The sequence below is a fragment of the Gobius niger genome (assembly GCF_951799975.1).
Source record: "Gobius niger genome assembly, chromosome: 11".
In the NCBI taxonomy this organism is placed as follows: Eukaryota; Metazoa; Chordata; class Actinopteri; order Gobiiformes; family Gobiidae; genus Gobius; species Gobius niger.
In genome coordinates, this window is record NC_136862.1 from 15,156,560 (window position 1) to 15,173,963 (window position 17,404).

General features: G+C 41.5%; 1 protein-coding gene across 1 annotated transcript in view; it reads left to right on the forward strand.

Annotated features, from left to right (window-relative positions):
- The first annotated feature begins 3,285 nt into the window (after positions 1-3,285).
- LOC306970237 (roundabout homolog 2-like) overlaps positions 3,286-17,404 on the forward strand; it is a 113,443-nt gene continuing 99,324 nt past the window's right edge. Inside the window, exons 1-2 of the mRNA XM_079566116.1 lie at positions 3,286-3,937; positions 9,607-9,933. Of these exons, the coding sequence (XP_079422242.1) occupies positions 3,883-3,937; positions 9,607-9,933 (382 nt within the window). The 5' untranslated portion in view covers positions 3,286-3,882. The remainder of the gene's footprint in view (positions 3,938-9,606; positions 9,934-17,404) is intronic.

A 17,404-nucleotide genomic window follows, 5' to 3' on the forward strand; every position in this document is an offset into this window, starting at 1 on the left:
GATGAGAGCCAGTGAGCCTTTTTTTGGGGTTTGGGTGTTGTGGCTGGGAAGCGGCAGAATCCCATGTTGCCTGGATACATGCCTGTCTCTGTGGGCTTCTGCCTGTCCACGCATCCCTTATCCTATTCAACTTCAAAGATAAACAGCCAATCACCTTACACGCTGAATGTTCCTCCTTTTTGACACCGTTTCAGACATTAGTTGCTTTTGGGGATTTCATTCACATCCACATGCCAACTCTTCTTTTTCATCTTCGAGCCAGTCATGCCAAACTTTGTTTTATTTTTTTATTTTCTTCATCATTTCAAATACGCAAGACATTTTGTGAAACAGTCTAGACCTAGGAAAGTTAAATAAGTAACCACATTCGTTATAGCTTGAGAGGCATCATTTTGTCTTTACTCTCAAACTTCATGAAACGCACACAATATAGTGACACTGAATGAATTAAACATGACATTTTAATGATAATATATGATTTCTGAAGATATATATATTGTACGTGGAACATATACAGTATGCATCTCATTGGTGATATTTCTTGCTACTGTGCAATGTTGCCGATATGTTTGTACCCTCAGCTTTTAATATTCTTTTTCAAGGCAGTGTACAATTTAGTGCTGCTATACAAGGCTGTGGTCCTCCAAAGCAACAGATGGAGGAGGGAAAAAAAGGACAAGGTCATGGTTACGCTTTGATTAGGCATGGACAAAATGGTTTGGTTAGAAAATAAAAAGTTCTGTTTTATTAATTTTGTTTTCAGATGATTGCAATAATTAGCAATGTGTTGTTTCATGTTTTGTTCTCAAATTAAGTGCACTTGTAAGATTGCGTGTCCTAGAGACATAGTGCTTTTTATTAAAGGACAAATTTAATGCTTGTGGCTAATGTGAATCTTGTATTGGTTTCTAAGTGGGGGCATGGTTGGCGCTGTGATTATTAGTGCTTTTATCTCACAGCTAGAAGATCCCGGGTTTGATTTCAGTCTGCCTGTGCTCCCTGTGTCTGCGTAGGTTTCCTCAAGGTACACCAATAAACATGTATAAGATTCACCTCTGGGACCAGGACTTCCCTTAAAGGAACAGGCCACTGTTTTTCCATACTAAGATATGTTCATACCTGAGCTTAGACGAGTTGATACGTACCTGTCTGGTCTTTGTGCGTGCCCGTAGAAGAGCTTGGTAGCTTCCAATTTCACCCCCGTTTGGAGCTATAGGAATACATTGGGAGAGGCTAAATGCATCATTGGAACATCTTTGGTTGTTTTGCGTGACTGAGGGCACGCACAAAGACCAGAGAGGTACGCATCAACTCGTCTAAGCTCAGGCAAAAACAGATCTCAGTATGTAAAAATGGGGGCCTGTTCCTATAATCTCAGTGGGGTGTTTTGGGTCGAAAAATAAAACAAAACTTCTGATTGGACCCTTTCCATAGAACAGAACCCTACACAGGACTCTATGCACCCCTCTGCCCTCAGGACAGGGGGTACAGGGCGCTCAGATGTGGGAGGGCTAGTTATAGAATGCGTCTGACCCCCTCACCCATCACATTTCGTAACAGCCGGCCCCGCTGAGTGTACTACTCCGTCTGTTGTATGTTCATTGTTGTTCTGTCTGTCCTTTTGTCAAACAAGCTGTGTACATGAACAAGAACTTCCTCTTGGGGACAATAAAGTCTAATGTCTAAGAGGGTCAAAGAATCTCCAAAACTGTAAGGGGTGTTCCAGATGCACAGCGATCATTACCAACATTTGTATGGCATGTTAGCCATGTAGTATTGTCTTTATTCCAAAAATGCTCAAGCTCTCTGCAAAAGGTTTAAAAAAAAAAAGAAGAAAAAAAAGACCTCTTCAGTCTTTACCATGAACCTGTCAACTGAACAACAGCAAAAAGCACATTTCATTCAGACATGCCCCTGATGGATGAGATCTTTTCAATTTGAATGATTGTGTTCACTTTACACCTCTTCATGCCGACTCAATTTAGCCATCGCCTACAATTATGATTCGATCTACCGCTGTGAACACCGGGCCCAAAATGGTTTAATTTCGCTCCGCTGATCAATAGCACCAGATACAGTCCATCTCACTCTCATCTCACGCCCAGACACGGCATTTATAATGTTATTGACCATATTGATGCAGTATTGACGCGGGCAGGCTAGGAAAAGCACCCAGAGCGCTGGGCCATGTCCGCACAGCTGCACACCTCTGTAATAGCTTTTTTCTCCCACAGCCCTGAACGCACCATAAGCAGAAGTATTAGTTTAAATGGTGAACTTGTGGGACCGATACCAGCCAAATATAAGGACCTCTTTACTCAATGTGGGCAATGAGGTAATGGGGGGTACTAGTGCATCTGGCACACTTTCCAGTTTGTGTTAGCTGTTTTGAAAAAAAAAAGTTATTTTGTGGTGAAGGACACAGTCATTAAATCAAATTTGGAAAAGCACCTTTACAAGGTTAAAATGACAATTTCATTCTAATGTTCCTCAAAGGTCAAAAATAGAACATATCTACAGGACAGCAACAGATTCCTGAAGTGAGTGCTTTGACTTTCAATTTTTATAAATCATAATCACATCAAACAAGTAAAGTAATTCATAACCCCATTCAAATCTTTTCCATTATTGTCTTGCATGTTGACACATTTGTTGACCAAACATCGAAAGAGAGCATCACTTTAATGCGATTGGCCAATGCTTCCAATCATACTTTCTCAAACTATTAAAATCAATTGCAGCAAAGGCAGAGTTTTTTCTTCTTCTTCTCCATACCGCTTTCTTAACATGCCATTAGGTACAGTTTGCGTCAGAAGAAGGAGCAGGCATATGAGCCATACATATAAACTAGGCAGCTCATTGCTCTAATAACCTCTATAATGGCCTACTGTATGAGGGGAGGGCTGCATATCTAAGAGCGGGATAGGAGTGCAGCTGACATTATAGGCTATAAGATCAAGGCATAGTCATAGCTTATTGGAAATTCGATTTGGAGAAACATATTTCCCCCTTTTTTATTTGCCAGCCTTTATTACCATAAGGACGGGTAGCCTATATAGCGTGCTATAGCTACCTGGGTAATTTGAAGCATAACTTTTAGTACAAAATTCCTTCATGAAATACATGAAGTACCCAAACGGTGTTATCTCTAAAACTACTTTCAATTTCCGGATGTTAGCTCGCACTTTCCTGACTGTCCATTGCTCCGGGTCAGGCTCGGGGAACCCACAGTGCGCAGCAGACGTATCCTGATACGACTCTCCTCTCCTCGGGCAGCGGCAGGAGCGAAAGAGGAGGGGCTGGCTCACTGGCGGACTGCTGCTGGTGCCGTTTCGCGCTGCAGCCGCTACTACTCACTTCTGGCTCGCTCCCCATCTCTTTCATCTCTTTTTTTTTCTCCTACCCCCCCTTCAACTTGTCCCGCGCCAGGATGGACAATTCCCCCCCCTACACACCACTCGCGTTTTGTTGTTTTCGCCAAAGTGACTGAAAGGGACACGTAAAGCGGCGCGAGCGGCTGCAAAATTGGGGATGTCTCCGGGCGTCAGACGGTGAATGTTATTGCTATTGGTGACTGCAGAAATTTCCAACACGCGCGAGAGAGAGTGTGTGTAAGGAGACAAGACCAGACCTTCAGCCGCGCGCTCTTGGAGACTCGCGAGGAGGCGAAAGGAGGATGGACACATGGAAGATATCGTCCAGCGGCGGTTTTTGAGCGCTTTGCTTGTTTCGCCCCACTAAGTTTGCACAGTTCAAAGTCAGACGAGTGAAAGCCGGATTGATTTTTGTTTTTGTTTTTTTGTTTTTGTCGTTGTTGAGTGATTGTTTTCGTTAGAGGGGGATTCATGCACCGATAAGCTGATACGGGGCCAATATGCCAGGATGGGTCTTCTACACTGTATCTTTCTCTGTGGACTTCTGTACACCCAAACACACGGTAAGTTCTCCATCTTTCCCCACCCTCACACATACCTTTCAGTGCAATCCAAGGCTGCTTTCATTCCATGGGAAAAGCAGTAGTTTTCAACCAAAAAGCAACGCGCGTCATGGTCAAGTGTTCTGGAAGATAACGCACTCCATACGCAACAGTGAATTGAAATATTGTGCATTCCTCTGCATGGAAAAAAAAAAGCACAAAAGCAATGTTAATTAAGTCTCCATTTAAGCCGTGATTCCAGGCGAGGCTGTGTGGCTAATGAAAGTTTATTTATTCATGAGGGGTTGCCATAATTGAACGCATTTATTACTTAAATACAGTGCCTGACAGCTTTACTTCTGCTTTTGTTTGCAGCACATGCATATATAAAGCACCCAGCTTTATGTTGAAGCACAAGCTCATTATTAATCAGTCAAACTCTCTCTTATTTTCTGATTTGCATACTTATAGGTCTTTGTATTGGCTTGGTGAATGTGTGTGGGGTCATTCCATCACTGTGTTGCCGCAAAGATCTGCCTCATTTCCCTCAGTATGCATGAAAGGCCAAGATTATGAAGTCTATAGATTTTATTCTTTGGATTTACTGTTTTACTTTCCTAATAGGATCCCCATGGTCTCCATGAAATGTTTATAGGCTACACCTACAGCAGCTATCTTCCACTGCCCCCCCACCCCCCCCCCACCCCCCCCCCCCCCCCCATGTTCTCCTCATGAAATGCTGTGTACCCCTTCAGCTCATAAATGGCACAATTAGAATGTGTGTCAGTGTGTTACAAGGATCTAGGTGGTGCTTATGGCACTTTGCATACAGTCTCTCTGCCTATTTTGAGACGAGCACTTTCACATTTCAAACCCACAAGTTGGCATTTAATCCTAATCATTACCTTTATTTATGTATTTATTTTTTGCTTAGTACTCATAGCACCACTTTAGGTTGTTTTTGTCCATACCTAAATCCATTTTGTTGTCAGCTACATTGAAACAATACCGCCCACTCTAATCCTCGTGCTATTATCTGTGGAAGATGTTGCAGATTTGGCAGTTTTAGTAATTAACGGGGGATTTTGGTAAACATTTGAGCCTGATTTGGTGTTTTCCAATTGAGCGAAACATCTGTGAGACGGCGCCTCTAGGATATGTTAATTGGCAGCGCATGACTGATTATTCCTCTGGCAACACTATAGATAATCTATGGGCCGTTAGGGAGGATGAGTGTTTGTCCTATGCAGGGTTTTGAGTTACTGATAGGCAGTGAACGATGGCACTGGGGCCAATCACCAACTGGACTTGCACATGATAGAAACTAAAAATATCCATTCAACTGAAACTATGTGATGATTCTGGCATATAAATGATTATTTGTTGCATCCAGTAAGTACTTAAGACCGACACTTTCTAGTTGCGTCATTGTTATGCCCTTCTCCAAGTGTTTTATTGGCAGCCGACTAAAGAATTAGCGCACACTGTTTATCACATCCGACCACATTTTAATGAGGGAATATTGACATTAACATCATTTATTCGGAGTAAAAGCCAAAATGACAAAGGACACTTCAATAACTTGGATTTAGAGCCGTCAAGGTGGCAGTAAAACAGTGACAAACCCTCGAAAGGACACTGACGACATTGTTTCATTGGCATGCTAACTCCTGAAAGTGATATGCTCTGGCAAGAACAAAAAATAATTGCAGCCAGATTGATATTACAGGCCATATAATGAGTAAGCAAAAGGGGTCCCAAATTTCAGTATTTAGGTATATTCAGCACCATGGACAGTGCTAGAGGAGCAAGCACTCATTTTAGCAGAATATACTGTCATATTGTTGGTCTTTGTCCATTTTATGACTTATCTTTGTTTTTTTAGATTAAATACAGGCATGTAAAACTAACTCAGTGATAGCATTAGCAATCAATACTTAAAGGCACACTGTGTAACATGTTGGACTATACTGTTGCCATCAACACAAAACATTCTCCGAATGATCAGCTCAACACAGAAAATGCTATTTTTGCTGTGGGTAATCAAAGAATGGATTTGGATGAGGTCCTTTAACCTTTTTAAATCTCAAATTCTGCTGACTTTAGTCATATCTCCATGGAGACGAGCTGGAGATGTACCCACTCCTGGTAAAGTTACAGTCAGGTCTTAGGTGAGCCTCTCACAGTGAAGGCTTTTGGTTTTTTTGTACATTTATGAAGTATTTTTTTAATGATGAAAATATCTGTCATGAATTAAATGCTTGTATTTCAATATTATTTGGAAAATTACTGAGAGGTGACTGCTTCAATTGGCTCTTGAGTAATCGAAAAACTTGCGCCTATTCCTTTCAAGGAAAAGTAAAGCAGCATTCATAAACACATTATGTACAACAATAATTATCACAGTTGCAAAGACCTCTCTTGCTTTCCTTGCTTTTCTACAGACATGGTATGGGTTCAGTAAGCCCTTTTCTGCTTTAGTTTCAATATCATTTATTGGGTAAAAATTCACAGTGTGGCTTTAAGCTAAAGGAAGTTCACTAACTAAAGGCATTGGTTCTATCTGGTATTTGTCTAATGTAGTTGTCAGATTAGAACTCAAACCAGAGCGTTGTTAGGTGCTGAATCCACTGCACAATAAAAAGGAGTCCTTTAAATAATAGTATTATTAATAATCGTATTGCACTTCATTGCTGATTGTAAATGTTGTAAATGAGTGCAGCCTATTGCTTTCTCTTACTTGCTATTTAAGATACGATAATCGTTTGTCAATCTGTTTTTAAAGAACCTAGCATTCTTTTGTTTTCCTTATCATTTGTAAAGCCAGTTTTCAGTGTTTAAAATACTATATCCCAAATCTTAAACGAGACAGATTTTGTCCTAATAGCATTGTAAAAAAAAATCTCCCGATAGTTCACTTTATTTATGAGCTTTTAGGCCGATTTGAGGTGGCCATGTTTATGCATGGGCCCGTTATAACAATCAATCCATCTACCGAGTACAGTTTGACATAAATTTTTATTTCTGAGCAATTTGGCAATGAGCACATCAGTAAATACATCAGCCTACTTAATGGCTTCCAAAGATTCAAAAATCGGGAGAAAAAAGATTATGCAGCCATTAGTCTGTCCAAGCAAAGGGTCAAGTCTAAAAAACACATTACTGCAAATAAACACTGTACTGTTTAGATCATTTTGAATAAGGCTTTTCAATTACTATTTCACTTTGGCTTTTCTTTGTGAGTATCATGTTCACCTGGTTTAAACATTCACTAAATTTAGCCCTTGTTTGTATTGATTACGTCTTTAATATTGATCCACTATTGATTTAAGTGAAACCTAGCCCAGAGCTCTATTACCTCAACCTGGAAGACTATGTTAATGATATGGTTAACAAGTTAAGGAACCACATGCTGCACCATTGCAAGACAGATAATCCAGAAAATATTAACTCTGTTCATTTCATAGATAAACATTTTAGTATTGGAAACTTTGGGTGGTTTCAGCACCATGGACAGAGCCACACTGATCACTCAGTTCATGTGTACTGGATGCTGACTAAGGTGATCAAGATTATTGTATTGCTGTATTGAGCAGCGCTAACCCTATCCACAAGTGTTGGTGAGATTGATGAGGGGAAAAAAATCATTATTGTCAATTAATTTCTCACCATTGTGGTAACTAACCCCTAAACTTGAAAATAGCTCATTTGAAAGCAGGTATTGGAAGTGCTTCTGGTCATTATTTTGGTATTTATTGTGACATTGCATCATTCATGGCAGTGTTTGTTGTAATGTTCTTGTTTTAGTTTATGCACGGAGACCTCATAGAAGTCAACAGCGCCACTGGCTTGAGTTGTGACAAAGCTCTCTCCTTAAGGGCCACATAGTAGACAAAACAATTACTCCTCCATTCACGTCTTCTATCTGGACTCATTCATATTCAAGGTCATGGCGCCTCGAGTCTCCATTGAGGCAAATGGGAGTCGCTCTGTGGAGAGGGTCTCTACTCCATCACGGGCCATAACAGAGTGACAGCGCCCCATTGAACCCCGCCTAGTCCTCCGAACATGACAGTATACCCACCACTGTGCCACCCAAATCATCTCATTTAAATTCACTTGTCAGACTGAGCAAATCCCCAAACTGTACATTAGTGGAGAGCTAGATAATGGGACATCCAATTAGGAGGACTGACTATTGCACAAAAATGTGTATTTGTTTGTGTGTCCCTAGGGATCCATATGAGTGCTGTTCACCCGAGAGACATATGCACATGGTTTTAAAAGCCAGTTAAAAACATTATGTATCGCCAGCGTTCAGTGTGTTGGCGCCACGTACAGTAATGGAATGCTTTTTGTCAACAAACACAAGCCTCTTAACATTTAAAGACTGTCTGAATTGGTCAACAACAACTAAAAAGCCTGGGTATTTCCACCTATTAATTATTCCACTCAATAACAGCGCAGGCAGACATGGCCATTTTGGATCCTTTATTGGGTCACGGGTCATTTGAGCATACATTCAGACCGTTGCATCATGGTCCACAGCAGAAGACTGAATATGAAACTGCTAAAATGCAAGAGGAACATGTTTAAGGTCCAAAACTTCGGGGTCAGCAAGATATAGAGACAGATTTCTGTGTACTTTATACTATCCGAATAATTGACTTTACAATTCACTTAGATTCTACTATTGGCTATTTTGATGCTGTGATCGTGAAGACCTCGTTCTCCAACCATACTTTAAAAAATATATCAGAAAAATGAATGCACATTTATAAATTGTATTACAGCGACAGTTTATTTTCAAAGCCAAACGGCACACGGGATCCGAAGGCCTTTTAACAGAGATATTGTTATGTGCTCACCCGCTGCGCGCCAGATGAGTTGTGATGATGTCCTATCTTCAAACAAACAGTGTACAGATGCATTTGGGTCACTCTGCTGTGACATTTAAAGGTGGCATTAACATCAACGTTAGACTTGTCTGTGGTTTTCTCAGGGATAGATGAATAGAAAGATTTGTGCCGAGGTTCTACATTATTACGACTTATCGGAGTGGGTGACATTTGCAAAGGATTTACTGAGAGACACAGGTTAAAACAGTGTGTTATGTAGCCGCGCAGAGGAGTGACTTTAAGATTTTGTCCTTGTGTAATGGCGCCAAATGTAAATGAAGCAGCGTCTAAGACAACACGTTTGATGATGCCAGTGTTTGATGGGACGTGTTAATGAAAAAGCTAATGAGATGTAATGACTGCGCCGCTCTTGTCTGTGTAAAGTAAATAAATGAAGCTGGAGGACTATAGTGATACTTGTGTAGAGTAGTCTATGAGAAGAAAGAACATTGACGTTTCAATATAGATTGCCATAGCATTGGTGCTTGTACTACGTCTGCAGATCTGGGTGATTCTCCATTGTGAGAAATATTGGCCCAAAGTTTTCTTGCCTCGGGTCTGTCAGCAGAATTTAAGCAGAATCGACAAAAAGTCTGAGTTGGAAAATGAACTCTTTGCTTTATTAAAAACAGTCAATGAAAGTATAATTTCATGCACCGCCATGTTTGCCTTTCTAATAGCAAATGGCCGCGGTTATCCCCATTGTGCTGCTGTGGAAAATTAAAATGCATTATTTATGTCTCCCATTAAACCTCCCCATATAACGGTCTGTTCTGCTCTCTCTCCCTCCAGGGTCTCGTGTGCGTCAAGAGGACTCCCCTCCTCGCATCGTGGAGCACCCCTCTGACCTGATTGTGTCCAAAGGGGAACCGGCCACCCTCAACTGTAAGGCAGAGGGACGGCCCACGCCCGCGGTGGAATGGTACAAGGACGGGGAGCGCGTGGAGACGGACCGGGAGAACTCGCGCTCACACCGGATGCTGCTGCCCAGCGGCTCGCTCTTCTTCTTACGCATCGTCCACGGCCGACGCAGCAAACCTGACGATGGCACTTACGTGTGCATCGCCCGAAACTATCTAGGAGAGGCCGTGAGCCGCAACGCATCTCTAGAAGTCGCATGTAAGTCCCACTGTTCAGTCTGGGCCCCTGGGCAACAAGTCAGGAAATGTGGGGCAGTGGTACACAACCTCTATGTCCTCCTGTGATACTGTATATTACAGCACTTTTTAGCTCACAATATACACAATATATTTGATCACAGGTTTCTTACAGGGCTAGCAACTTGGGACAAAGACACACACACAGATAGACTGACCAGTTACTTCTGAGTCCCTCTAGATACAGCACCTGTTTGCAGCTTTATTTGACAATTATTACCAGGTCACTGACCAAAAAAAAAAAAAACACACCGACTTACTTTAAATTAGAAATGCTTATGGTCCTGCATGTTCATTCAATAATGCGCCGCTTTGTCCATACTCCAAAGTGTCTGAGCTTATTCTCTCACTATAAACCAAATACAATCTCACAAAAGGGCAAAGGTTTGGTAAATGTTTTGTGTTTCAATTGTTTTATTCTGTTTGTTTAGAATTCCCAACTTCCTGTTTTTTTTGTAGCACGTCCCAGGGAAAGCGTGAAGCCCAGAGCGGTGTGTGGGGTGTTATGTGTGCGTGCATGCATGTATATCTATCTTTGCATGTGAGCGTTCAAGCGTGAGTGTGTGTGTGTGTGTGTGTGTGTGCGCGTCTTGTTCATGGCAAGAAATCAGCTCAGTTTAGCACATAATGGAAATGCGGATAGCCCAGAGCGCCTCTTCCTCCTTCCCACACAGGGAGAGAACTGGCTGGGAGCAGGCTGCAGCTTTCCAAATCCAAACAGTGGAAGCGAGCGAGAGAGGTTCAGATACTACCCCTCATCTCTCTCTCTCTCTCTCCCCCAAGCCGTTTACAGTGCTGCCCATACATTACTCAAACAGGTCATCCAAACAGGTCTCACTTGCTGTATTCACACACATGGTGCACAGACAACATGCTAAGCTCACCAGACCTAAAACACTTCCAATGGAGATCTGATCCTGCTCGTAATATGGCACATGACAGCGTGTGTAGTGATCCTTTCACCAAAGCCACCCCAGGAGAGCCACGCCCAATTTAACATGAATATACCTTTTGACGTTGTTTGGGCTCTATCCACATACTTTTGCGGGAATTTTGAGGGAAAGCAATAGCTACTATTCATTACTGACGACATCCAACTCAATCTGCTATTCTTTCTTGGCCATTTTTTCCACCCCATGCAACAATACTTCAATGTTGTTTTGAAATAATCCTACGTGAGTCATAGCCATTTCTGATATTCTGGTGTTAAAAATAAGAAAGAACGAAAGCTGACCTCTCAAAATATTTAAAAAAGTGGAAAATTCTGGCACAACTCCACTGAGGTATTTCAGACAGCTCTGGGAATTCACAATGCACCAGACTGCTGGCCTAGACAAGCCAGCCAGACTCATTCAGCTGTTTAGTGAAGTTAGTCAGACGTCTTGCCCATTCATTTTGTCTTCTACCCGCTGACCAGTTATAAAAGGATTTTATGCAACTATTTGTTTCACTTGGTTGCTTCATTTCCAGCTGCCATAATCATAGCCTACATTGAAATGCCACGCTGGCTGTTGCCCTAAAGAAAGTCCTCATGTAAATGGCATCAGCCGATGTAGCTCATCAGTCACACCGAGTAGACATTTGGAATACAAAATATCAATAGCTGAAAACAACATTTTGAGCCAGGCATTTGAAGTAGCTATTTTGTTCCCTATACAGCCTCTATCAAGACATTACAGCTGAAAAATGGAGTATCACAAACTCTCCTTCTTGTGGCAAATAGTCATAATGAACCACAATATGTACAGTGAAAATAAAAAGCAATATTACTTTGATATAATAGGATGCATTATGCAACAGTGCACTCTTCCACAGTAACCATAATGACTTGAAGGCCTCTTCTGTCATAAACCCTGGAATAGACACACCCTGATTGGATTAATAGATGCTTGTGTTGCAGTAGTAAGTTGTCCTTAAATTTCTGCTCTGTGGGAACATATTTGTAAAGGATAGAAATCCTCAAAGTGACTCTGATAACCGCCCTGAATCTAATAGGGAAAGATATTATCACATGTCTTTTTGTTCCCAAGGCTCAGTCTTTTTGTCTTATTGGCTTTTCCACATACTTTTGTTTACATTCTGCTGTCTTGCTTCCCCCCTTTCTTCCTTTAAATCAATAGCACGATGTAGAATACCTTGAAAATAATGGTGTGTAGACTGTGGTTTGGTATGGGAGTGTTAAAGGATCCTGCATTGATTGGCCCAGAGGATAAGAGTTTACTGTTAAAGCTTTGAAGCTCCTTACAGTATATGCAATCACGCCTGGAAAGAGTTCTGTGGTGGAGAAGATATTGAGCAAATCCCCTTTCATAAAGAACCCAGAGACCCCAAACTGTCGCTCCACTGTCAGGAGACCAATGTAAAAGCTGGGGCGCTGAAAAGAGGCAGACTTCATGAGCACAATGACAGTGGCAAACCGATTTTGCAGGGAGGTTTTGTGGGGATCTGCCAGCATGCAGTAAAACAATACACTCGAGCTGGGTTTTTATATTCGCCAAATGCATTTTGAGGGTGCTTTGTAAGTGTTACTATGGGCACACTTTGCAATGTTGGAAAGATGGAGACGACTCAATGGAGGAGATGGCGCACACAAGTGGATTTATTAGACGCATGGATTAGGAGTGGGAGGACTTGAGGGCGCAGTCTTAATCTCAATTTTGGATATAAACCCATGCGTTTTCACAGAACAATAGCTGTCTAAAATGTCAGTGTAATCCAACGACCAGTCAGAGCTATTTATCTCAAAAAATCTGATTAGACAATGCTTTATTTTTAATTTTTAAGACTAAAATGTCAAGCCAAGAGTGCTTCAATGGGACAACGCTGAGAGACACATATAAAAACTATTTTTTTACTGTGGGGTTACATTTCTGTTCAAATTTGAGCCACAGAATCTCACCACTGTGCATTCATTTGGTACTTCCATATGCCAAAATGTGCAGTGAATTTTTAATTAGCTTTATTCTTTCACTACTTTCATACTTGTGGAAAATGCAGTAAAACACAGAAAAAGAGCATGACATTAATTTCCCATTTATGGACAGAGAATCGTTTTAAGTGTGCGCTCTTGGCTCGTGCCGTGTCTTGCTGCAGTCACGTTCAGTTGCAGAATCCTCCCCAAAAATAGTCTGAAGTTTTAATTTTCTGCTTGGCGTCATATGCCCTGTGTATGCTTTGCATGTGTAAGTAGGCCGCTTTCAGACTACTTCTTTTTTTTTTTTTTTTACCCATTCTCATCACAAATCGGTTCTGTTTTTCTGTGCTGACCGCTCAACTGTAGCTATTTAACATACTGTTGCTAATATATTAGGTTTCTCACATGCACAGTTGAAGCAGTTAATGGCCTTGTAACGTAGGATTTTTGTTGCACATGCTGTGACCCAGAAAGCCTGCTATATGTATATTTTCAGAGGCTGTTTTCTGGGTTTACAGAGCTTCAACTGAGCAAGCCCTAAACAAAGTAGATCAAATGATGAATACAAATCCACACTATTACATTTGGTCATCTGTCAATTACACACTAACTATAGCAAAACCTACACAACTTCACCCAAACGTCAAGAGGCGCTCTTATTTCCTCATCATGACCAAGTGATTTCCCTGTGTCTTTGCTACTCGGTTGTGTAACGGTATGATTTCTAAAGGGAGTGCAAGATGCTGCCAGTATTGCCGCAGCTCGTGTTGTCATGCCCTGCTCCGGGTGAAAGAGAAGCGCTGATATACAGATGAAAGTGCTGCGGGGATGCTCTGACAGCAAGTCGAGCTCAAAAAACCTCCCCCTTCAGAGTAACTCTCATTCTTCATTTTTTCTAATGGGCTGTAGCATTGTATCTCAACCAGTGGCTCAGAAAATGCAGCTAACTAGAAGGGGTGCTGCTCCCTCGGGTGGATTTGTGCTGTACAAGCTCAATTTTGGTGGTTTGTCATGCATTTTATGAGCTTTAGTGTGACTGAAATTTGAAGGGGCATTATTCACTCGGTGTGATGCAAAAAACACTTGAGCGCTTTAGATGGGAGCTCATCTTAAAATATGTAAATTGGACAGACGATTTCGGCAGACAGGCAAAAACAAATATTGTGCTATTACTTTACATACCAGTGTTGTCCGACATAAACCGATAAAGAGCTCTATAAGGTTCCAGAATTGCATTGGTGAGCAATTTTGGTGTTAACGACGATTGTCAAGAGCTATTTGGAGTTTGCCTTGCCAGTAGAAGTTAGTTTGAGAGCATGTTGAGACAAGTAAGATAGAAAAAAAGAAAGTCCCAATTCTAAGGGGGAAGTTAATATAAGGACTATAGGGAGTTTAAAAATGTTAAAATTAAGTATTTTCCTCCCCCTACATGTTCCAGCAATGTCCTAATGTGTAGAATGAGCCCAGACCTGTTCACCACAACTGCCTCTAAAATCCTGCACTGTCACTCAAAAAGGTGTCATTCGGGCCCGAATTGCCGTCATGCACGAGCTTTGTATAGAAGGTGCAGTTTCACATATGGCCTGAGGTGGCAGTAGTGAGTATAAAGTGTCCAACTTGCATCCAGCCCCTTTAAAAGGGGCACCAAAGAGGAAAAGCGGTTTGTGCTCTTGTCTCACAGCGAGCAGGACTAGGGTTTGATCCAGCAGCAACATCGCCATGGAGACGTGCAGGTGATGTCCCAATAAATTCCCACAAAGTTACGGATCAGATCATGGGTTTATTTCACTATTCTTCAGCTTCAGCACTTTTAATGTGTTTAATACTTTTTTGTTTTCACCTATTAGTTGGGGCTACTTTCAGTAACACCATCCTCCTGGCTTTATGCGAAAGAGCAGTGAGTTTGACAAGTGTGCTCCATATCACCTCACAATTGCTTGGGCTATAAAGAGAGGAGCTTTAGTAAAAGACCGGCTGCAGACAAGGTGCAGCTCCTGTGACAACAAAATCAATACAGTAACCAGACCAAATCGAAAAATGTATAGGATGGCCTGTGTTTAGACTACCAGTGTTACAACAACAACCAAAGGGCATTTTCAAAGTTTGGGTATTTTGAACTCGGACCACTGTAGTTGTCAATGGCATATTTGTTGTTTGTTGTCAGGCTTGTTCACTGTCCCCCACTGTTCGGCTAATTCAAATCCAGTTTTCAAAGTGGTCAGCGCTAAGACAAGATTTAAGTTTTAATTTTTCATCAGATTAAGATGGGGTTTACTCCATCAGTGTAGAGGTGTATAGTGTTTCCAAATTGGAAGGCTGGTTGATTTATAATCGGTAGGTTGGTCATCAGAGCTAACCAGTTATGATGTCATAGTATTCTGGACAAGGCAATAGTGTGTAAACGTGTGATTGGTAGTCAGAGAAGCTGTTGGTGCACTCTGGCCATCAAATGGGGAGGAATGATTATTGCCTCTGTACTGTTAGAGCGTTTAAAGCAGAACTAAGTAACTCATGCCCCTAGAGGCCATAAGTGGCACTGCAGGTGTTGTAGCATGTTGCGTTTTTGTTGGATATTGTACATCCAATTACACAATGGAGATAATTTTTTTTCACTCAAACTTGGCTGTAAATACTGGTGCTAGCCCACAGTTAGCTTTGCCCGTTAGCATGGTAGCTTCTTCTGCTTGATTCCATGAGTGTATATTGGCAGGGGAGTTGCAAGCGTGGTTTTCTGGCCAGGGACACCAGGGGGAGATGAAAGACCCCAATCATCCCATTAACACTTGTATTACCCCCAGAGGGACTACGGAAATGATTTATTATGGTAAACACGTTGCTTAGTGTTGCTTTAATATATGTAATTATAGCTGTTGATGATTGAAGCTCTACATGCAATTTTGTTGTTGTTTTTTAGCAATGAAAATAAATGACTGAATCTACATCTGAGTCCGGTTTGTAAAGCAAAAAGCACGATTTAAAAGTGAACAACCTCACCTTAGCCCTCCCATACATCTGTTACATTTAACACTTGAAATGTAGTGACCGCAAACATGTGACAGTGAAAAGTCCAGTGGAGATGCACATGTGGTCAGCTGGAAGACAATCGCCTCAAATCTGTGGTATTTTCAGCCTCGTTGCAATTCTATTTCCTGTTGGCTCCTGATTTGACACCACTGATAACATCAGCCATTCCCCGTCGAAATGAGTCCCTGCTTGTTTATTACCGTCTTGTATTTTCTCACCAAATCGGACTTGCAATGTTTACTGCCATTTTCCCATCATGCCACATCACACTGTATGAAGCTAATAATAATCAACAATCACCTGCCGCGCATGTACACGGTCTACTCTGGACCAACCACTGAGCTGCCTTTCAATTTGTTAGGTCAGGCGTCACAGCTGAGCACCCTGTCAACAAACGAGTATCGCAACCTCCAGGCCACCGGCGAACTGGCACTAATCATTAGAGAGAGTGGCTACTGATGGAATTAGAAACGCTGGCTCAAACTATTAAGAAAGGCCAAGTTGAGACATAAACATGATGCGATGAGAGGTGTAGGAGTAGGAGGAGGGTGGCAATGTTGTTCATTAAGGCCAAGCTGAAGAAAGATGAGAGCTCCCCCACTGCTCGACCACGGCCAAAGTGAATTAGAAATATGGGCATTCAGTCAGGCTGTTATCAATTAAATCAGCAGTTAACGGACGGCTAACAAACCACAGCATAACACAGAGACAGTCCACTGAATCAAATCTGTTTGTTAGGGAATCAATTGTATGAATAATAATCAGCATGTTTTCAAACATGAACAAATGTCAGGATAGGCTTGGACAAGAAACATTCAAAGTTTAATTGACAATAACTTTAATTCAAATTCTTGGCAAACACAGTTGATGGACTTCTGTCCTGATTTGTTTTCATGGGTTCACATTATTTTTGGAAAATGTGACTCAAATTATGAAAGGAAAGGAAAGCCATGCATGTAATAAAATAAAAAAGTGTGCTGTTATCTTAGACAGGCTGATACATAATGGATCATTCTGAGTTCAAGGAGCATGTTATATACTATAACCTAAAGTATACTATTGGAAACTGCACACATCTTGGCAAGCACAAGAGTTCCTTCTAAAGTCAGTTGTCAATTTATCCCTAAAAAAAGCATTCTCACTGACGTTCTGTAAAAGCTCGGAAGCATGTTCCTACATGGAAGCGATCTTGCTCTGAGATACGCTGCTTAAAGATTAATTAGCTGTAGTGGGACCGATATAGTTTGCTGTCATCCATGTTTTGTCATTTCAACTGGCCAAACTGAAGGTTAGCTCTGGTATAAATTGATGCAACTTGAAGAGTGCTCTGAAGGCTATGCTTACAAAGCAGATAGAATAATTCAAGAGGTCAATTTTCCCAAGACATTCTAAAAGATGTAAAATGTACAGAGCTGTATTAAAGGCCCTCTGCTTGTGATATTTTTGTACCAGAGGAGAAGTTGTCTGCGCATGTTGCCTCCTTGTAATGGTGCTC